The following is a 23,570-nucleotide window of genomic DNA, read 5'->3' as shown; positions in this document are numbered from 1 at the left end:
TGTTTGAGGTGATGCCTGCTATTCTATACAAACTAAATGCCCCAACCACGAATGCTAAACTGGTGAATGATGTCAATGTTCCTCATCAAGACCCAGACCCTTTGCAGCTGATCACACCCAAAGAATTACCATTCACTAAATGCAGACATCTGCATAGTTCAAATTCTATTTAAAGAATAGATACCATAAAAGAAGATGAATATTCAGAAAAAATCCTTTTAAGTAGGAATATATGAAGAGAAAGCAAAAGAATACTGTCACCAAGGGTCTGTCATGCCATGGGGCCACTGGGACCTATTCTCATCTCAACAAAGAAAGCGCCATGTTTCCATAAGCATGTGTGTTACAAGTCTATGGGCTTTCCCAGCAATCCTTGTTCTAGATCCAGTAAGTGTGCTAAATCCTATTCAGATTTCTTCCTTGAAAGCACATAAACTGATATCTCCTTGAACAGCAACATATTAAATACGGGCTGTTCTTACACTCTGGTGCTGGCGATTTGATCACAAGATCTTGGCGGACAGCCTTGCGGGCACACAGAGGAAGGAGATGCAGGCTATCACGATGAGACCTGATGGACTGTGGCCAGATGGTGGGAGAAGAGCTCCCCGCCCCACCCCCACCCCATGCTCCACCCCGTGGCCCCCCCCCCCCCCCCCCCCCGTTGGAGGCCTTGGGGAGAGGAATGGGGTGGAAGGGGAAGGGAAGGTGGGAACAAAAACATAAGAGGGAGAGGATAACAATGGGGATGTAGTGTGAATAAATTATAATGAATTTAAAAATCAATTAGAAAAAATATGTTCTGTTCTTAACTCCACTCAGTTATTTCACATCTTCCCCTTACAAATAACGCTTTTAGCATATTATTCTATCTCCATATTGCCTTCACATTTAAGGCCTTACATTTTCACCTTTCTGGGTCCTAGATTTGGATGAAAATATGTAACAAGTGTCTTCTAATTAAGGGCTTTGGATTTGACCTTGGAGAAGAACTGGATCCTTTTGAAGTACTGCATCCAGTATATAGCAAGTAAGTGGGCAGAGGGATTACAATCCCAAGACTCCCTTAAGGATGGTCTTCCCTTTTTAATTCCAAAGACTATATAATGGGGATGAAAACAGAGCTGGTCCTAGCAAACATGAGTTCCTGTCATAAGGAACTCAAGGTCCCATTCAGTTACATAGATATTAAATATCCAAAGCTGAATAGTGTGTGAAAAACTGTAAGGCTCCCACACAATACAAATCTAATGAAGCCTGTGCCTCTCTCCTCAGTCTGCACTACAGAATGCTACACCACTTTGTGGCTAGTGGGCTACAAGTAAATAAATGGATAATTAATCCATAGATTGTGTTTGGCAAGCACTATACATATATATTTCCCAGATAAAATGACAAAGGACAACATGTTACATGGTATACCCAGTAATGTGATCTGTTTCTATTTAATAATGCATAAAAACATTGCAAGAACTTACAAGCTGACATAAACAAATCCTATCTTAACTAAAAGTACAAAGTCACAAAAAGTAAAGTCCTAGTGAGCGATGGATAAGTGTAAGGTTCCCCTTATGTGACCAGGCAGCGTTCAACGAGGGCCAAACTGAACACTGAGCTTTCAGCAGTGAAGGAAAGGTTTCTGTCTTTGAGAAGCTCATATCAAATGCAGAAAATGGCTAGTACGATCTGCACACTTAGATGTGCATGAGAACCTCTCAGAACCTTATACAAAACATGTATCTTTCATTTTCCTGGATGTAGGAATCAGAATTTCTGAAACACTACCAATTGGTGATAATATTACCAGTCTCCTGACAGCAGGATAAAGTAAAAAAGGATCCTTTAAAAGCACACAAGTTTAAACGGGCTCTCTTATCCCAAGTACGTATAATCACTGAGGGTGCATCCACATATAGCAATCCAGAGACCATGTTATCCCTGACAAAAACCCAAACTACTGCTTTTCTTACCATCTGAAATTAATTACCTATTTTTTTATTAGATCAATCAGCATGGTGAACATGAATGACAAGAGTAAACAAATTTATTATTCCAACTAATTTTCCTTCAAATTCCTGACAAATTTACATAACCTAATTTTATTTACATGTATAAAGTTGAATTTCTCAAAGGAATAAGAAGATAACCTAGATGCATACGTAAGTGACATTTCAAATTTTCTACATAAGCATGAGCTGATATATAGAAAAAAACTAACTCCAATTATTGGCAAAATATCCTTAACTTGAAATTACTACTCAGAGGCAACTTGAATAATGCCATTATATCTCTTGTGCGCAAACTACTTTTCTCGAATGTACATTCCTCTTGATTAAGAAATAGCTTTGTTCTGTCTAAAAATATACCATGTCGTACAACTTTTAATTATAAGATATATATTAGTAACCTGTTAACTAGGTATTATTTAGCGTACAGGTTAAAATTATTTACAAACATTAAAGATAGATTTATATTTGCAAAATATATATATAAACAGAATCACAAGATGTAAATATTTAAGCATGAATATTTCATAATGTTATATGTATTATACACAGGTAAATCTGTGTTCTGCTGTGCATGCGCATGTGTGTGGATAAGCCTGCGGGCCAAAGGATGATCTTAGGTATAATTCCCTAGGTATTATCCACTTTTTAAAGGCAGTGTTTCTCACTGGCCTGTAACTTACAAAGCACCCTATGCTGTCATCAAGCCCCAGAGATGGTACTGTCTCTACCTCCCAAGCACTGGGGCTCCAAGGACATGTTACCACACTCAGTTTACTTACCTGGGTTCTGAGGAATCAGCTAAACCTTAGTGCTTGCAAAACAAGTGCTTATTACTGACTGATTTATTTCCCCAGGCCTCGGGGTATTTTTAAACCAGGGATTTCTTAACAGCAAAGAAAGGTATATTCAAGGCTCAGTAGAGAATATTACTGCATATTCTGAAGAGACTTCACACGCTGGATGCAAATCCACTTCTTCACCCCGCAGCTGCTTCACTGTCTAGAGCTCATTTCTTCATCACGGCCTCTCTTGTAATTATAAAAGGCAGATTACCAGCAATTACATCGCTTCAGCTGACTCGCTTCAGCTAATTCCTGCAGCATCTACAATCCTGCCATGCCTTGAATCTTCTCGTCTTGTGAACTGGTGTCAGGTTATGAAATCAATTAGAACAGAGTGTGCTTAGTGTCTTAAACTCTTTGCAATTCCTCACATGATTGATGGATACCTAGCAGCTACCTATTTATCTACAGAAATGTATCTGGCTAATGTCCCAGCAAAGATATATTCTAGAAGTCTGCTTTAACATAGTTCTATCATCATTAACCACAATGATTTATATACATATACATATACATATACCAAAGCTGTGTGAGGGACCTGTGAAAAAAGGCAGTGAAGGTGGTGTGTTTAATTACAGTACAAAGTAGGATATGCAGAATGACCCCACAGTTAGTTGGTCCATGCAGGGTTCTAAGGACTAGAAATCTGAAGCCAACTCCAGGAGGACAGTGAGAAAATACTGAGATTTAAAACATAAAATCAACAAGTATGCTGCTACAAAAGAAAAGTGAAAACTACATCATTTCAAGGCTCAAATAAGACAACATGCTGGGACATGAAAGCAATATATTTGTAAGAGAGATGTTCAGTGTAGACAGCAGCAGGGCTTTAAATGCCCAGCCACACCTTGAGGACTTTGATTCACACATACTGAGTAGTCACCACAGATGCAGAGAGTCAATGTGACAAAGAGAAAACAAATGGAGAAGTTCTAGTTATGGGTCTATGAAACAAGTTTTCAGGTAACAAAGCTACATGGATAATTAAATCATAAGCTCGAAGCGGCATTTTGCTTCAGTTATTGTAGAACCGCCACACTCTGGAATAATAATGTATCTAGAGCCACTGGGACAACAGAATAGCCTACCATTTTGAACTTTAAAGTAGAATTATACCACAGACAAACAGTTGAAATGCATATCCTCACCCAATTATTAGATGAAGCCTTAATAAATATAAATGACTTTTTAACAGTCACGCGCCCTCTAACTGGATGAAAACAACCAAGAAAAGTAGAACTATAATAAGTACTAAGACTATTAGCTTAAATTAAAAAGCATAACTTCCCAGTATGTGCCTATTTACTAAAAACAATTGAAGCCAGGTGTGGTTACCCACGGTGTAAGCCTGCAATTCAGGCTAAGATAGCATGATTGCAAGTTGAAAGAGAGTGTGGGCTATGTGATGAGTTCTCCTGAGATCAAGCCAGGCTGTAGATGAAGAAAATGAAAGGAAGGGGTTGGGTGAGATGGCTTAGTAGTAATGTCCCGGCCCCACAAGCTTAAGGACCTGAGGTCAGGTCATCAGCACATACATAAAGTGACAGTCACGGTGGAGACTATATGTAATCCCATCACCAGGAACTCAGAAACAGGAGAATCCTTAAAGTGTGATGGCTAGCTAGTCTAGTTGAATCAGTCAGCTCCTGGCTCAGTGAGGGACCTTATCTCCAAAATTAGGGTGAGAGATCAAAGATAGCTCCCAACATCAATTTCCAGCCTTCACATTTATAAGACTGCATGCATATCTGTACACACAAAAGCATAGATACGCACAAGAAGGAAGGAGAGTTAGAGGAGGGAGTGAAAGAGGAAGAGAGGGAGGGGAGGAAGGGAGGGGGGAAGGAGGGAATCCAACTATTAGAGGTTAACAATTAAATATACCAAAAAGCTGGCTTGTGGGGCAGGGGGTGATTCTACAGTCCAGGGTACTGAATTCCAGACCTTACGCATGCTAAGCAAGCAGTGGATCACTATGTTATGCCATTAGTTTAAGGGAACGTTTTTGGTAAGGTCCTATATGGACTTTCTACAAAGGCTATTTCCTGTATGTATAAAACCAATTTACTGAAGTCGAAGGCCTATTTCATGAAAATAATAACATTGGATAAAAACTCTGATGATCTACTGTTCTATGTTCTGAATACTCAACATTATATTTGTTAGCACTTAGAAACTGTGACATCACTCTTATGTAAACAAGGGTACAGAGACCATTTTTATAAGTGATCTTCCTAAGAGAAGAAGGGGAGTATATGGGAGGGCTTGAATGGAGGAACAGAAAGGGAGTAATTGGCAATTATATTATAATATCAAAAATTATTAAAAAGAATAACCCTTGTGGAGGGCTAGGGGAAAGAGGGAGAGAGAGATAGAGAGGGAGGGTGGGACCAGGAGGTAATGAGAGAGGTGACTACAATCAGGATGTAAAAAAATTAAAACTGCAGAGCAAACAGTTAGCTTACATTCCTAATCTCACTACATGGGAAGAGCTCTGAGACAGGCTGAGACATGCATGTTTTTTACATCTTTCGGCTCTACTTTCTATTATCTCTCACTATAAATCTGATCTGCTATAGATAGTGCTATAGACTGAGAGTTACATTGTTTTGAAATTTCCTTTACCAAATTATCCCATTACTTCTGAACCCCACCTCATGAAAATTGTCAGGACTCGGGCAAGACATAGCTGATTCTTTGCCACGGTTTAATTTAAATGGCTTCTAGCAAAGTTCTCAGTAGAACTTTTGGTCCCCTCTGAAACGTTCAAACAGTTTATTGTCCACACTTCTCCCTTCGTTCTGCCTTTAAGTTCCAATTACAGGATTCAGGGCTCTATGAGGCCACGGCTTCAAACGGCTTCACACTCCTCCTGTGATCCAGATGCAAAGGCCTACAAACTACATAGTGCAGCTCCCAGCACTGCAATGACCCCGACTCTCACTTGTTATTTTGTTGTTGTCATGACAGAATACATGACATAAACAACCTAAGAAAAGATGGATTGGCTTTTACCCGCCCCCTAGTCTGAGCAGCCACAGCTCATCAGTGGTGTAGGCATGGCAGAGTTTATGACAGCTCCTGCTTACAGTAGCAGAAACAGAAAACAGAAAGCAGAGTGGGGCCAGGCAGACTATACCTCGTGAAGCCTGTGATCGGTGACACACTTGCTACCAGACCTCACCTCTCACAGGCTCCACAAACTTTTAAAGCAGAACCACCAGTTGCAGACCAAGTGTTTGAACACATCAACCTACTGAGGGCCGTTCACTTCCAAACCCAAACAAATTCCATGAATGCATCAGTATGTACATCCCTGAAGTATGTCTGGAGAGCTCTTTCTCAGAAATACAAGGTCCAGAAAAGTAAATAAAGCAGAAGATGACAGCAAGACTGATACTAAGGTCCTATGACTTAAATGTCAGTGACAAGTATGTGCACATAAGTATGGGGTAGGAAATGTGCCTATTAACATATAGTCCTCCCCATTTAATTTATAGCCACCTCATACATGAATTTGTTATTTTCCATTATGTTATAGTTAGACATTTGGGTCACCCCTAATGTATGTTGCAAAATTCTTCCCAGGCAATTACCATAAGCATACCCAATGCCTTCCTTCAGTTTCAATGGGGAACATTTCTTCTATTCATATCAATAAAACAATCCCCCCTATTGTGTGAGGAACAGCTCTACACCCACACTGATCTGCCCTGCAGATTTCAGCAGTGGTGACTTCATCATTTTTATATGCTCTTTTCAAAGTCAGACAAAAGCTCTTGGGAGAAAGAAGTTATAATATTCACCATTTTGTGCTTTTCTGTAAATTACGGGCTGAAAAATAGAGTGACGCAAGATAAATCTGCTTTTACAATGGGAGAGAAATCTACATGAAACCAGATAAATCCCTATCTGAGGCAGCCACTTCTTTCAGACTTAACTATCATCCTGTCAAAGTTTAAAATGTCATACTAATTTTTTTCTTTTATACGGCTCTTGGGAGATATTAATTAGCAAAAATCATTTTGCATCAACTAACACCACAGTCATGTATTGACTACGTGATCTTGTACAAATTAAAAACCAGGAGATTTCTTTAATTGCAAAACTGAAGGAGAAAATGATAAGGATAAACACATATACCTCTGTGCTGATGTACAGAAAGCTACACAGAACTGTTAGGCCACAACAGTTAAGGACGAAAAATGTCCACATGAGTATCTGTAGCTAACAATTAACAAAGCTAGAAGCCAGAGAGCGCTAAGTAAGAAATGACAGCTCCTTCCAGCATCCACCAAGATTCTTTGGATATCCAAACATCAGGGTTAGAAATGTTGAACAGGTGTTCTATTTTAAATCTCGTCTGAAGATTCTGAGATATGAAGCAGTGTTAGTCCCATTAAGAGCCTGAGACTGGTCTATTTATGACTACTTGCTAGATGTAATACGAGAGATTGGTTCTGCAGATCCAGGAGGATTCATTCTTAGGCCACCAACAAAGACTGCAGCAGCTCCTGAAAGAACAGTTATTTCTACAACAAAGAAAGTGCACATTCAATATCTTCTGTTGCACCCTGTCAACTTGTAACGTAGATGTTCTTGCTATAGTGCGGGAGCTGATGAAATTAGGCAACAAGGCTGACCTCTAGATACAGACCGCCAGATGTCAGGGCTGTTTCTATGCTATCCAAATCCCTAATTTCAAACCTAACCACAATCAACTTTCAGGACCATACCATATATGTTTAAAAAATATATATTACTTGATAGTTATAAATTCTTCTTAGAAGCAAAACATCTCAAGGAAAATACAAAATTAATTAAACTGTAATAAAATCAATTAGGCAAAAAAACACATGTCCAAATACAAAGTTACCATTAAAATGGTTGTAAAAGTCTTCAGTGGTGAAGACAGAAATGGTTCCTGTATCCATCACACTGCTTCTTCTGTTTTCCCAGAAGAAAGCGGATCAGTTCATAACTGATACACATATATCAGTGTTCTCAGTATCATGATTAACCCATCTATGGTCACAATTATCTCCCTTTTCTCCCTCTGTCTAAATCTCTGGTACTTATAAGCAATATAGTTTATCGGCCACCAGGGCATGATGGGCATGGGCCTCCAGCTGTATCTGAGTCTTATCTTGTCACATGGCAAGAAGTGGGACTTTCAAAACATGGTACATATGAAGATAAGAACCATGCAAAGCAACCAAGAGCAGTGTTTCTCAATCTGTAGGTTATGAATCCCATCAGGGTCAGATGTCAGATATCCTACATTCTAGATATTTACATTACAATTTGTGACAGTGGCAACATTACAGTTATGATGTAGCAACAACATAATTTTATGGGTGACGGTCACCACATCATGAGGAACATGGACAGGGGATGGAGTATGCATCAATCAAAATATTAACAGAACAAAATATTATAGGAGAAGAGGAAATAGCAACATTTCGTTTGAGCAATTTGTATGTTTTCCAAGGAAGACACCCTTATACCACAAAAATTTGTGGCAGCTAATCCAACTCAGTCTTTGAATGCTTACATTTAATTTGTCTCTTAGCACTTCCTCAAGAAGATGTCCTGTGGCTTCTTGGTCTTTTGTATTCATGACCACACAAATCTCTTGTGAAATTTTCTCTGAAATTAAAAATACAAAAGTGTTTCAATTTATCATTCAAAGAAAACATACAATAAAAGCCCTGTTATCTCAAAACTTATGCTTGCTTGACTTTAATCCACCTCTTGAATAAAATGAGAGACATTCTAGCTCCAGATCAGGTAGAGTGACCTGAGCTACACACTAAAACTTCTTTAATTCCGGTAACCAGACAGGCCAATGCATCTGTAAATTAAACATTATGTAATAACCATCCATTAAGCACAGAGATGAGAAGGGAGTTTATATTTTAAACGGAGTAAATAGAAGTGAAAATCATTTGTGTGATGACTGCCAACCTTCTTTGTTCATAAGGAGTCTCCAGGATTCTCATAGATTACCACTTATGAGTAAATATCTCCTTTTGCTCATGTCCAGAGTTTCCCTGGCATGCATCTAAATTGTCTCAGTTCCTGTTTGTATTCTTACAAAAGGAAGTAAAAATGGTTAAATTGCGCTCAAACTTTGAAGGCTTCCTTGAGTTGCCCTGGTGGAGGGGACCCAGGCATGAACATAGAACATTGGCCCCATCGACTCATCTGACATCAGGTGGAGTGGGTTCAGGGGTGATGCTCTGCTCTCCCCATGCCACCTTTGGTAGTTGGCAGAGCCAGCCCCAAAGTTATGAGAATAGGAGCGATATCCCTACGCCTCACTGCCTGAAGCATTTGGGAGGCTGAGCCCTGCACCTTGCCTGGGAAACACATGGAGTTAGCCCTGATGGCGAATGTACAAGTGAGCCATTTCTGAAGAGTATGAGAGCAGCGGAGCTGTCCCAGCCTCTTGCCAGTGACAGCACTTACGATAGTGGGCCTGTACCCATTTGCATTCCCACCAGCAATGAAGGAGTGTTCCTCTTTCTCCACATCCTTGCCAGCATACGGTGTCACTTGAATTTTTGATCTTAGCCATTCTGATTGGTGGGAGACGGAATCTCAGTGTCATTTTGATTTGCATTTCCCTGATGACTAACGATGTTGAGCATTTCTTTAAGTGTTTCTCAGCCATTCTGACCCCCATTTCTCAATTGGGTTATTTGGTTTGGTGGTGTTTAATTTGAGTTTTTACATATTTTGGATGTTAGACCTTTGTCAGATGTAGGGTTGGTGAAGATCTTTTCCCAGTCTGTAGGCTGTCACTTTGTTCACTTGACAGTGTCTCCTGCCTTACCAAAGCATCTTAGCCTCATGAGGTCCCACTTGTTAATTGCTGACCTTAAGGCCTGGGCTGTTGGTGTTCTGTTCAGGAAGTTGTCTCCTGTACCAATGTGTTCCAGGCTCTTGTCCACTTTTTCCTCTAACCGATTTAATATCTCTGGTTTTATGTTGAGGTCTTTAATCCACTTGGATTTGAATTTTGTGCATGGTGACAAATATGGGTCTAATTGCATTTTTCTACATGTAGACATTCAGTTAGACCAGCACCATTTGTTGAAGATGCTATCATTTTTTTATTGAATAGATTTGGCTTCTTTGTCAAAAATCAGGTGACCATATGTGTGTGGATTCATTTCTGGGTCTTCAATTCAATTCCATTGATCCGCCAGCCCATTGCTGTGTCAGTACTATGCTGTTTCAATTACGGTTACTCTATAGTACAGCTTGAGATTGGGTATGGAGATTCCTCTGGAGGATCTTTTATTGTATAGGATTGTTTTTGCTATTCTGGGCTTTTTGTTTCTCCATATGAAGTTGGAAATTGATCTTTCAATGTCTTCAAAATATTTTGTAGGTATTTTGATAGGGATTGCATTGAATCTGTAAACTGCTTTTGGTAAGGGAGATCTCTTCTGATGTCATCTTCAATGTCTTTCTTCAGAGATTTAAAGTTTTGGGAATGCAAACTAGTACAATCACTTTGGAAATCTATCTGGAGCTTTCTCAGAAAAATGGGAATAGGGCTTCCTCAAGACCCAGCTATTCCACTCCTGCGAATGTACCCAGAAAACGCTCCACCACACAACAGGGACATATGCTCAACCATGTTCACAGCACCCTTATTCATAATAACCAGAACATGAAAACAGCCTAAGTGTGCCTCAGTAGAAGAATGGATAAAGAAACTATGGTACATTTACACTATGGAATACTATTCAGCTATTAAAAACAAGGAATTCCCAAAATTTGTGGACAAATGGATTGAACTAGAAATGATCCTAATGAGTGAGTTCACCCAAAAGCAGAAAGAGTCAAATGGTATATACTCACTTATATCTGGGCATTAGCCCAAGGGGCATGTCCCATGAACGTCTTCACTTACCATGAAAGTGGGTCAGAGGGGAAGGCATCCTATTGGGACTTTATGTGAGAGATGCATGGGAGAATGGGGAAATAGAAGGATCCAGAGGGTCCTAGAAACCTACAAGAAGAACAATATGATAGTCGGATCTGGGCCCAGGGTTCCTGCTCAAACTATGGCACCAGTCAAAGGCAATGTGTGCAGTAAACCTGGAACCCCTACCCAGATCTAGCCAATGGACAGGGCATTCTCCACAGTTGAGTGGAGAGTGGGGACTGACTTTCACATGAACTCTGATGCCCCATATTTGACCATGTCCCCTTGATGGGAAGGCCTGGTGGCACTCAGAGGAAGGACAGCAGGCTACTAAGAAGAGACTTGACACCCTATGAGCATATACAGGGGAGGAGGTCCCCCTCAGTCACAGTCACAGGGAGGGAAGTAGGGGGAAAGCGGGAGGGAGGGAGGAATGGGAGGATACAAGGGATGGGCTAACAGTTGAGATGTAATATGAACAAATTAATAAAATATTTTTAAAAAGATAGTGGGCCTGTGTCTTGACTGGGCAGCACAGTGGAGCTGGATCTAGGTGTGGGTGTGGTTGAAGTGGCCTAAGAGCAGAAGAGCAGGAGAGCTGTCCCTGTCTCCAGTAATGGCAGCATTGGGTGGCTGACGTAGAGCAGTGCAGAACTCAACCTGGTGGTGTGGATACAGGAGGACAATTAGGTTGAGCTACCACCTCAGCCCAGATCTAAGCCTTTGAGTTGGCCCACCACAAAAATCTACCTCATCTGTGCATTGTTGGGACATATGAAAGAGCCAGTCCTGCTGATCCAAACCTGGAGGATCTCCACGACACAGGGCAAGGACCCCAGGAGGAGTCCCAGTAAGGACTCAATATTGATGGTGTCAAAAAGGCCAGAGAGGGAAGAATGGGAGGAAACAGGGGAAGGGCTAACAATCGAGATGTAATATGAATAAATTAATAAAATTAAAGAATGGAAAAAAAAAAAAGGCCAGAGACCTTGAATCAGACCAATAATACATTGCAATGAACATTTGCAAGTGAAGATGTATGGACAGAGGAGTAAACTGTGGGACATGCTATGATAAACTACAGATTCCACAAGAAGATGGTTTCTGTATTTTATTTGGTTTTGTTTATTTTTGTTAGTGTGCTTTTTATTTTCTTTTGGGTGGTGGCTACAAGGGCAGAGGGAAGATACAGGGGGATGGGAAGATGAGTGGAGCTGGGGCGCATGACGTGAAATTCACAAAGAATCAATAAAAGGTTTTTTAAAATATTGGTTGGATCATCATTTGGCTTTGCTGCTTCATACATGAATGGCTTATGTAATATATTTTCTATATGAATTAGTCAGCTAATAATATTTTGAAGTAAAGCTAGAAAGGACAGGTAAAGTAATATCACCAATTAGTAATACTCTTGTTACTAATTCCCATTTCCCAAAAAACACCTGTTTATTCACAAAGCCATAGTAATATAGAAACCATGGTGACCACAGAGAAAAGAATTACTATGACTATGGATACTGAAATTAGAAGCCTTCACATTGCAGAGAATGAACTAACTTTCCTTAGATCTCAGGATCTTTAGTAGTAGAAAAAGGACATAAATTCGAAAATACAATAGGACTATAGCTACCTTAGAGGACCAAAATGGGGGTAGAGGAAAGGCATGTAACACTTAGTGAACCTTCAAAGACTCCCATATTCTTTCACATTCAACTTCCCATTTAATGCCTCAAAATATATATTATCTGTTACCTAAGTGTTATAATTATTGTTTTTACTCCAGGATATTTAAATTTGGGTCTTCCCAAAGACCACACCTTCCTTGGAATAATTTCTATAAAAAGCTGTTCACACATTCATTCTAAGCTTAGACCCTTCAGTCAAAAAAAGGAAGCATATATAAACAAAGAAACTGAGATTGAAAGAACCCCTCTATTCTGAATCTGGGTCTGCTACACAGAGCTATACTGCCTTTGCCTCACCCCAACTCTTTGAGGTACTATTTGCTTTCTAACTAAGGTTCTATTAATTCCCAAAAGTCTGTAGGTTCATAGGCCTAATACAATCAAGTTTGATGAAGAATGGAGATTAATGAGTCCGACTGTGTTAAGAAACACAGACTGCTGATAACATTAGGTAATTTTTTTAATATTAAATGAGATTAGAACTTGCTCTAGAAATGTTAAGTAGGTTTTGTCTAGGAATGTAAGCAAGGAATTTGAAAAGAATTCAGAAAGATATAAATGGAAATAAGATAAAATGTGTGGAGGGAAGAAAAGAACTTATAAACATAGTACAATGAATAGGCAGCAAAATTACTTGGAGGCAATGGGACAGCTTAGTAGGAAATGCTATGGATATTCGAGGAAGATAAAAAGGTCATGGAAATCTCTCCAAAAAAAGACTGATTACAATGTAACTATTCTCTAACCATATTCTTTTGAAATGAGGTCAACATAATCAACATACCATAAAGGTAAGTACTTGGAAGGAAACATGGCTCAGCAGCATCCTTGAAAATGACTAAACACATTTCTAAATGTTTCTAATGCACAAAAAGTTGAATGTATGACTACAAAATTATCTTCCAACTAACAATATGTCACCACTACAATCATTTTTGGAAAATTGATAAACTACAAATAATTAAGAATTTTTCAAGTAAAAAAAGTAATGGATAGATTGTTCCTTCCTTTTTTTTTTTTTTTTACCATATATTCCATACATAGGTTTAACCTTTCTGTCTAATGAAAATTAATAGTAACAAAACCAAAGATAGAAAACTTTTATCACCCTAAGAAAGTATACTAAAAAATGAATTTCAACTACAATTTTCATTTATCTTGGACTTTATTTTATCTATTCCAAATACAGAACTATTACTTATGAATCTTTCATTGCCAAGTAAATTTTCTAATCAGTTGATATAATTCTGATTTTTAAAAGAAATAACAATATTAAAACACTAAATCTTTAAATGATCATGCTTGATTCCCAAATTTCTTGATAATGTCCTTAAGTTTTCCCTACTAACAGTGTCATAATATCTAGCACTGAGTCATTTTATAGTTTGTTTTCAAATTTCCCATTGGTAATACAGTTATTATAATATTTTTATTTCAATGCAAAAATTATTTTATATAGATCTTATAGTAATTTTTCTAAGTTTATCTATAATCTGTAGTCTTCATCATATACGTGCACATATGTACATAGAAACACAGGATGATTAAAACTTTTTCCTTTCTAAATCATAATTATGCCTGATAATTTAAAAAAAAATTTTAAATTCTCAATTTCTGTCATATTTATAATAAACAGCTAAGCTATTTGAAAATGAGACCTGTTTTTGTCTACTCTCCAGAGAACTGTGTAATCAATGTCATTCTGAAATATCTACAGTTCATGAGTAGAGTTACTGTTTCAAGTTATGAGTGTTCACTGGCTCTATTCTGTATCAGTTTACTGCATTGTATTTGTTTTTAAATGTGTCCATATAAATCCTATGGCTGTAAGAAAGGAGTGTCCATAATGACTTCAATGTCCACAGGAACTTAATATTCTTTTCTCATTTGGTGATAACTACTTAAGTCCTTAGTATTTGTCCTGATTACCCTTGCCAAGGTACTAACCATTGAATTATCATATTCCCAGAAAAGTATTTGTTAACAGAGTGCTATGTAGCAATATAAATGCATAGGCCTAATCCATCACCTACATAGCACATAGATATGATATGAGAGAAGAGCTCATATGAAAATAATAAAGTAAATGAAGCCAAAATTTATGTCATGGCTCTGTGAAACCAGGTAAAAAGTATGGAAGTTATCTGTAAGGTTCTTGTATGTACCCTTTCAGCTTGAAAAAATTTTATAATAAAAAACATGTTATAATATAACATTTACAAAACAAAGAAGATACAAGGAAAAATATATTAAAATAAATTAATAGTAAAATTATATAAAAGTAGTAAAATTTAAAAAAAACTGTAAAATTCTCGTCATGAATTAATGATAATGAGAGGAACACATGAGTATAATCTAGAGACGAAGCCAAAAAAATCATAAATGATGCTATTTTCTGTGTGTTCAACTCATATAATAAAATTTCCCACCATTTGTATATCACACAGTGGTCTGAGATAGACCAGCTGTGTTCTATGAGATAGATAGATAGATAGATAGATAGATAGATAGATAGATAGATAGATAGATAATAGACAGACAGACAGAGAGATAAGATAGATATCCTCCATTAATAAGGGCAATTTCTCAATCAGTTTCTATTCTAAGACCAGATTATTCAAAATCTCCAACTACTCTGCTAACTCACTGCCTCTGTCTGCTTGAACATTAGAAGTCTTATTTGGGTACTTTTCCTACCTTCATCCTCTTCAAATGCACAGATTTTTAACTACTCAACAAGTTTTTAGCCTGCATTTTGTTAAGTTCCAAAAGTGAACCAATGCTCAGCTAGATTGGAATCTCTGCTTAGCTGACACTAACTTTGTATAATTTGGGGATTATAAGAGCGTCCTCGCCTTTAAAATATATGCAAATTGCCTACCGTAGCTGATTAGCTCCCTCAAGCAGTGTAACTCTTTTGAGGTAACATTTCGGTTTTCTTTAATCTTCTTCCATAGTGTGGTAATTGGAGGACTGAGTTTAGAACAACGTGGTGAGCCACCCATGCACTGAGTCTTTCTACTTATGATGGGAAAACATTTTTAAAAACTAACCCCAGCCAGCGAGTAGTTTTTCTGCATGTATAACCAAGGTTTATAGTTAAGCAATACTCTAAGTCATCTCCCAATACTCTGAAGATGAGATATAAAAATAACCAACACATTTAAAATGTTAAAATCAGGAACTAGACACATATTCAATAACAAAGTTTTATACAAATTCAGTTCAGTACCTGGGATTCTTCTGGAAGTCACTAGGTCATACTCTGGTAAAGGTTTATGAGCATGGACTGAGAGAAGACATTAGACATCAATTATCAAGAGAAGTCAAACAAATATAGCCAACCCCATTTTTTAGTGTCTACATAAAAACTGAGTCTGAAAGAAAAATTATGTTTGCAAATGGGAATAGGTATTTTAAAAGCTTACTTCCATCTGGTGCCATCTTATTTATTTTGATGCTTAGTAGCTCACTGTGACCTTTGACTTTTTGAAAATGACAGATTTCCATGTCTGTACTTTAACTGACATTTAACTGATGACAAATTAAGAAAAATATAAGATTAAACAAAACAAGCAAACTCTATTTTCTCTAATCTTGACCCAAATATTTAGCTTTCTAATTTACATCCTTTTTAACAATAAAATGCCTAGAAAACAAAGCTCCTTTTAACTCATGTTACAGCCTTCCTAGTCTTATTAATGAAAAGCTTGACTCATTCAATGTTCTTGACGCAAATGTTCTCACATATTCACATAAGATACCATCACAGCACTGTTTTCAAGAGAGTGAAGAACAAAAGAACAAAAACTATTATGTACAAAGAAGTCTTGGGGGGAATGTAGAAAATTAAGTATCACTCAGAAGCCAGAAACATCAAAAAGCAAGGTTTCTGAGTAAATCTGCGCTGTCACTTTTCATTGTCTAAAGAAGCACGGATAATGTAAATGGCGCCATCACCAAGAGCTTAACAAGAAAACTGTGAGAAGGGCACAGCACATATGGACAGTGGTCCACTTGCACCCTGTAGAAAGCTGATTTCCGTTGTTCATCTTCTTAACTTCATTCAAAAAGTTTCAAAAGAATTTTGCACTTAAAAATCACAATGCTCAGTAAATGTTAAAAGATCCTTACAAAATTAAACCCTCCATTTTCCATGTGCGTAAGACACCAAAGCCAACACAAGGAGTTCTGTTTTCATAATAATGAACCAATTTTGTTCATATGTATTTTTTGTTTTGTTTTGTTTGATTTTGTATTTTTGAGACAGGGTTTCTGTGAGTAGCTTTGGCTGTCCTGGACTATTTGTATACCAGGCTGACCTCAAACTCAAAGAGGTGTGCCTGCCTCTGTCTCCCAGAGCACTGGGATTACAGGCATATGTCACTGCACCTGGCTCCCACGTAATTTATCTTCTTCCTTCAAGTCAAAGCCGATTTAAAATCATCTCTACATCCTTTCATGCACATCCACAAAGACATTCGAATGCTTTCTTATCAGCAGAGTTTTTAAACAATCTAAGGAAGAAGCAAGTATGAGGGTACAGATATAGTCTTCTTAAAATTGAGAAAGAAGTGCATCTACGCATTGACGTTTAAAACGGGAGGTGGGGACTGTATTTTACAAATAAAATATAAAATTATTAGTCAGTAAAAGAAATTATATTTCAGACAAATCAATTACCCTTTAAGCAAAACAAAGGTAAAACAATACACAGCGACTGGGAAAAAGACAGGGATATTTATATGAATTAATATTAACTAATCCTAATTAAAAGCAGTTAAAAATGATTTTCAATTTTAACTCATCTTTCATTTTTTATATAAAGCCTCAAATGAATAAGGCACAATGAGCGATTTTTATAGCATAAGTTTACTCAAGTTTGTACAATTATAGCCAGGAAAGAATAAATGAATTTTTATAACACCATGTAGTCACAAAAATGAATGCATTAAAGGTTTGCTGAAGGGCAATATTAAAAAATAAATATGTTCGTCTAATGAAGAAATTCCATAGGGGCTCACTTCCCTGAAAAATTTTAGAATATTGACCTCGTTGCCAAGATATGGCCAGCATATTAAATTAAGTGTGGTTTGAAACTGTTTGTGTGTCTTGTGTATGTCTAGATAAAGTATGCTAGCACTGGCGTCTCTTACCACTTTAATATCATTGGGGTTTGTTTGAACATGCAGAGCAGGCTTGGGTGGGCTCAACCAGTTTGTGGATAGAGTGGGAAATACAGTGCTTCTTTGTTCAGTGGATGTTTACAAATGTATCAGTCAGCCCAGGATTTTGTTGTACTAATTAATCACACGACTCTAAAAAGATTGCTTTCATTTTCATTCAAAATAAAAGCTGGAAAGAGTTAAACATTAAATAACATGGACCAAATTTAACATGCTACCTTAGGATAAAGAAATGCTGTGCTTGCGTTGTCTCTTGTAAGCATAACAGTAATTTGTAATTAGCTACATTTTAGCACAGACACCATGAGAAACAGCCATGAGGACACCATGTTCCATATGTCTTTCCTACTAACTACATGGCACGTACTATGTAGGAACCCATCTAGGCAATGATGCTAAGTTAAATCAAGTTAAAAATTATCAGAAGATGAAAATTAGATGAGGAACTTTATTTCTATTTGGAGATCTGAGTCACATGCTTGCCTGAAATTAAATACCTAAGTCAAATATTAATGATGCGATTTTGTTTTCCTAGCAAAGAAGTGTCCATACAAAACCAAACATGTTGACTTGATTTTAAGTTAAGATGGACCAAATAACTTATTTATATAACCAAATCCATTGTTCCAGTAAGTAATAAATTTGCCAGTACAAAATTCTCTAGCATCTGACATAAGGTTTAAAAAAAAAAGAAAGATTTTATTTATCCTAGCAACATTTTATAGTGTGAAATATACTTAATAAACAAGAAAATAGTCCCACCAAAGCAGTTGCTGCCCCTCAATGATTAGCATCCAAGGGGCAAAGAGGGGAAGTATACCAAATTACAGAATGCTCAGCATACACACCATAGCATGGTAAAAGTTACAAGTTCTACCCTAAAGTAGTAAGGTACTGTTTACCAAGACCAGATTTATAAAAACAAAATTTAAAAAGCCTAAACAGTACACAACTAATCATCTTTAAACTATTATTCTATCATTCAGTTTTTATTTTTGTTCTGTCACTGGACGTGTCTAGAAGTTTAACATCTAGTTATCATCCATTTTCTTGAAAATGTGTGATGCTAATAGCAGCCAGTACTTTCTAGAAAAAAATACAAGGAGACAGATCTTTATTCTCCAGAAGGTCAGGCAAAGTCATACTCCTCACCCAAAGGTATGACAGCTGGGCAAGTTGAAGGCAGAAAGCACCAAGGTGTTCACTGAAAGAGTTTTCGGATGCAGGATTGGCATCACGCTAGTTCACAAAGTGAACCTGTAGAAGAGACCTTAAAACCGAGACAGTATAAAGTCTCACACTACAGCCATTCTACTCAGGGCATGAAACAATTTATATTTCAGGTCCACTCTGAGGTCTCAGCAAGGTCATGTGCACCAAGTTCACTTGAGCTCAAGTTGTATACAGTCACAAGGTCAAGGTCACGTGAGTTTATGCTGTATACAGTCATGAGGACAGCTCAAGCTTGGAAACATCACTCTGAGTAATAATGAGTAAGATGATGGATAACCTAAAGTAAACCCATTCCTATGATTACACTCAGGAGGGACACAAAAGCACATCCCAAGAACAATCCATGTGATGGAGGAACAGCGGTTACAACAATTTTGTCTTGTTTACTTACTTGTAATTTTCTCACAAGCTCCTCACACAGCATCATTCATGGACTGTGTTCTGACAGAATATAAAGTCTCATGCTCAGAAAGTGGGTGTGCATGACTGGGAGGAAAGAGAAGACATGACCTCCAAAACAAGTTGGCTTATGGATAATGCATACTTGTATTACAATTCTGGATTATGTTCTTGCCAATTTTGAAACCCAGAAGAATGCACCTCAATCTGGAGCAGCATTGTCTACCATACATAATATTGTTTTAAAGACTAAATACGTGAACTTATATAAGATGCCTGGCATGAGTGCTCTATGCCCCCAAACAATACAGTTCTACATTATGGCAGTATTTTAATGACATAAACAAATATCCTGACATGCATCTTTTTTATGATACTATTTTTTATTGAAAAATAAAATCATTCATATTACATCTCAATTGCTATCCCATCCCGTGCATCCTCCCATTCCTCCCTCCCTCCCGCTTTCACCCCATTCCCCTTCCCTATGACTGTGACTGAAGGGGACCTCCTCCCCTTGAATATGATGCTAGGGTATCAAGTTTCTTCTTGGTAGTCTGCTATCCTTCCTCCACGTGCCAACGGGCCTCTCCATCAAGGGGACACTGACACGCATCTTTTGCAAGCAGAAAGGCAGTAAGGTGGAAGAGGAAAGCCACATATTACTAAATCTTAAATCTTCAATGAAGAAAAAAACTATGCCAGTATCTGTTACCACACAATTATTAAACCCAAAGCAATAACATCATACAGAAAGAAAACAATAAAGTAGATAGGTCCTTCCACGTTTATTGAACCATGATCTGAGGATGTTCAGCAGCTGTTGACTTTGTGAGCAACACTGAAATCCACAAAGTATTTATTATGGTATTTAATTAGGTGACAAAATGAGCACTGAACTTAATTAGAAACTTTCTGGTATTTATCACATTGAACATAAGTATTCATGTATCATGAACGGCATTTTGTATTGACTGAAATTCCACCACTGATGTAACTTAATAGATGATGTGTTTTCTGGTGCCCTGGACAAAGGGTAGGCAATGCTTTTCTGATAAGACAGAAGTTATTAAATGAAAATCTCAGTTCCAAGAAGAGGGTACCTCCCTTTGACTTATTAATCTGGGAACCATAACGCTACTTACATCACGGGGTTTGGGGAGATGAGAGCTATAGACAAAACGCTCCCAGCAATGCTCAACCAAAAGCTGGATCCCAATACATGCTGGAAAGCTAGCCTATGATCCCATCTACTCAAGAGGCAAGAAGGACAATCACAAGCTAAAGGACAGTCTTGGCAATTTAGAGAGATCCAATAACAGAATAAAAAGTAAAAAGAGGGTTAGGAACATAAGACAGTGGTAGACCACTCGCCCAGCATGTTCAAGACCATGGTTGCTTGGATGCAATCCCAAATACAAAATAAATTAAAGTAAATAAATCATAAAACAACTTTGACCATTTATTAAAAATGATTGCTAATTTTACGCAACAATTTGACTGACAAAGGGCTGCCCAAATAGCTGTTAAGTTCTGATTGTATCTGTGAGGGAACTAGAGTTTCTGGGAAAGGTCAGCATTTTTATGAGCAGACTAAACAAAAAAAATGGCCCTCATCAATGTGGACAGGTTAGCACTCGGTCCACTCAGGGTCTCACTAAAACAGGGAGACTCCTCCCTCTTTGATGCTAGAACACTCATATTCTACATTTCATCTCAGTTTCTATTCTAACAGTAATGGCTGTTGTGCTTCTCCACTCTTTGGGTTTTGATGGAAATGACACCAAACACTCTCTTGGATGTCTAGCTTGCAGATGGCAGATCACAGACAACATCATATGAATAGAGGGAACATTGAGGGACATAGAAAGGGAAAGAAGCACTTCACTCAGGAGTCTGGATGGAGATTCAAAGCAGTTGGGAATTAGAAATGCCAGCACAGTCAATGACATGTACTATGAAGGTTACAAATGTAGAGATAATATTCATTTATACACAGACACTTACGAATATTAAAACAGCAATGAAACATGCCTCAGGCATAAGTACATATGCCCCTGAATACTGCCTTATTTCTCTCCCAGATATTATCTGGGAATCTCCCAAGCAAGACTATTAAATTTTGTTGACAGTGGAAACATCTTAGCTTCCCATGCAATTCTTGTGTTCTTCAGTTTTACGGTACCAAATAAAATTTGTTCTTCTATCATTTTGTCTGCACATCTCAGGAACCAACCAATGATCTCATGTAGGCTCCTTAGCAACCCTGGGAAGATGGAACTTCAGAACCCATTGACATCAAATAGATGAGAAGAAGCAAATGCCCACCCTTGGGCTGTGTAGTCTTTCCCTGCGCACTTTTCTACTAACCTAAAGATCTCTTAACAAACTCCAATTCTGATTAATATTGACTTGTCCTAAAATACTTTTTACAACAAAGTCAAGAATCTCAACATCACCTTAGTGGAGAACTCTGAAAGGAACTCTTGGGGCAGCAGCAGGCAGTTTCGTGGATCTGTGTCTCTGGCCCTTCTTCCTCCCACTGCTAAGCTGAATCCCTTCCTGTATATCTAGACCTTTGTGTATCAGTTAGCTTTCCTTGGATAACCCTAACTGATATAGTTAGAAAGGGTAAGCCTGTGAATAAATAGGCAACAGTGCACCCAGTGTCTGGGCAGTTGCTCTCCACCTGACATTCTGAGACAGGATTTCGCAGTAAACCTGAGCTCACTGATTCACCTAGGCTGGCGGATCACTCAGCCTCAAGGATGGATTCTCCTTCCTATCTCACTAGCATTGGGTTGGCAGGTATATACTACCATACATTGCTACATCTCACAACTTCAAAGTTCCAAAAGTAAAACAACTCCTGTTTCCAAGGTACTTTAATTACTAGTGTTGATATTTAGTACCAGTCATGAAGAAAGTAGTAATCTCGGGTAAAGAAATATACACTTGGAGTTAGAATGCTATAGCAAAGACTCCAAACTTAAAATTCAGTAGAAATAGCTTAGAGAGACATGACCTAATGACCTGTAGGAGACTATAAGGGGCAGCCTAAAAGAATAATTCTCAATTTTGATTTACAATGCAGTTACCTAGGGTTCTTACCAAAACAGATTCTGATTCACAGGAGGTGGGACTAAAGACTATAATCTCAGGATGTGAGAAAATCACAATACTGCTGACCTGGCTTTCTACAGAATACTAAGGCACCAGAGATGTGGCCCACTGTAAGTCCAGTAACATCAGAATCTCCTCTAAGGTCTTAGTCATACAAGCCTTAAAAAACAGGGAAACTCTTGAGTCTTCAACTAAAGCAACTGCTTACACCTAGCCGGATCATATCCCTCTCTCAGAATAAAATAGAACACCTTGTAAATACCATATCAGAAACTGTTCCAAAGTAAGAAAACAATTAGCTTAAGATATTTGCTTTTGCTTATCTACTGGCTCTGATAATATGTGGGGAAAGTATTATAACATGGAAAATTCAGCAGTCTAGACACTTAACTCCTTAATGCCCACATTACAGCACCACTCAACCCAAGCAATGCACAGCTTACTTGGATATACAATCAAACTGAATTTTCTATGTCTTTGTGTTAAAAGCATAAACAACCACAGCATGGCTTAGCCAACCACTCACAAAGAAATATTTACACATTGCCTGGTAAATAGATGTCAGCGTTTTGATTTATGGTTGTAGATTAACTATTTACAAACACAGAAACACAAATTATGTGACAATTAATGGTTTGAAACAAAATGTCCTTGAAGGGAAACAAATCGGAGGGTAACTAAAGCACAGCTTCATGATTAGCAAAGAGCTTTGCTTTCCTCATGTGAGGTCACATGACTGCCCAACCCGGCAAAAGGCTGAATTTAAGTTTATTTCTCAGTTAAAACATGAGTATATCACTTTGCCCATAAGCTAATTTCGATTAAAAAAAAAAAAACCAAAACAATCAGCAGCACCAGCTTCCTGTTGTCTGAAGGCCCCTGCTGTTACTAGTAAAACTGAATGTTTACTGAATGCTCTTACTAGTAAAACTGAATGTTTTAAATGGGGATTTTCAGTCAGTGGCAACTTTGTCCCTTGTGACATCTGACAATTTCAAGAGTTATGTTTCATGGTCACAGTCAGGGTGTAAAGAAGAGGGGACAGTGTTGCTGGCACCTTAGTGGTGTAACTAGGGGACTACTAAGCAAAGCAACAAACTCTCCTGAAATCCAAGGATCATCTGATCTATGTGGCCAGGACAGAGCAGAGC

General features: G+C 37.9%; 1 protein-coding gene across 2 annotated transcripts in view; it reads right to left on the bottom strand.

Annotated features, from left to right (window-relative positions):
- Positions 1 to 23,570, bottom strand: part of Crppa (CDP-L-ribitol pyrophosphorylase A) — a 242,465-nt gene that overhangs the window by 132,827 nt on the left and 86,068 nt on the right. For both annotated transcript variants that reach the window (XM_051145035.1, XM_051145043.1), the window contains one exon: positions 8,406 to 8,500. In XM_051145035.1, coding sequence (XP_051000992.1) covers positions 8,406 to 8,500 — 95 coding nt within the window. The remainder of the gene's footprint in view (positions 1 to 8,405; positions 8,501 to 23,570) is intronic.

Source organism: Acomys russatus, chromosome 1 (assembly GCF_903995435.1).
Source record: "Acomys russatus chromosome 1, mAcoRus1.1, whole genome shotgun sequence".
NCBI lineage: Eukaryota > Metazoa > Chordata > Mammalia > Rodentia > Muridae > Acomys > Acomys russatus.
Note: the sequence above shows the minus strand (reverse complement) of the source record. Positions and strands in the feature narration are given on the sequence as shown.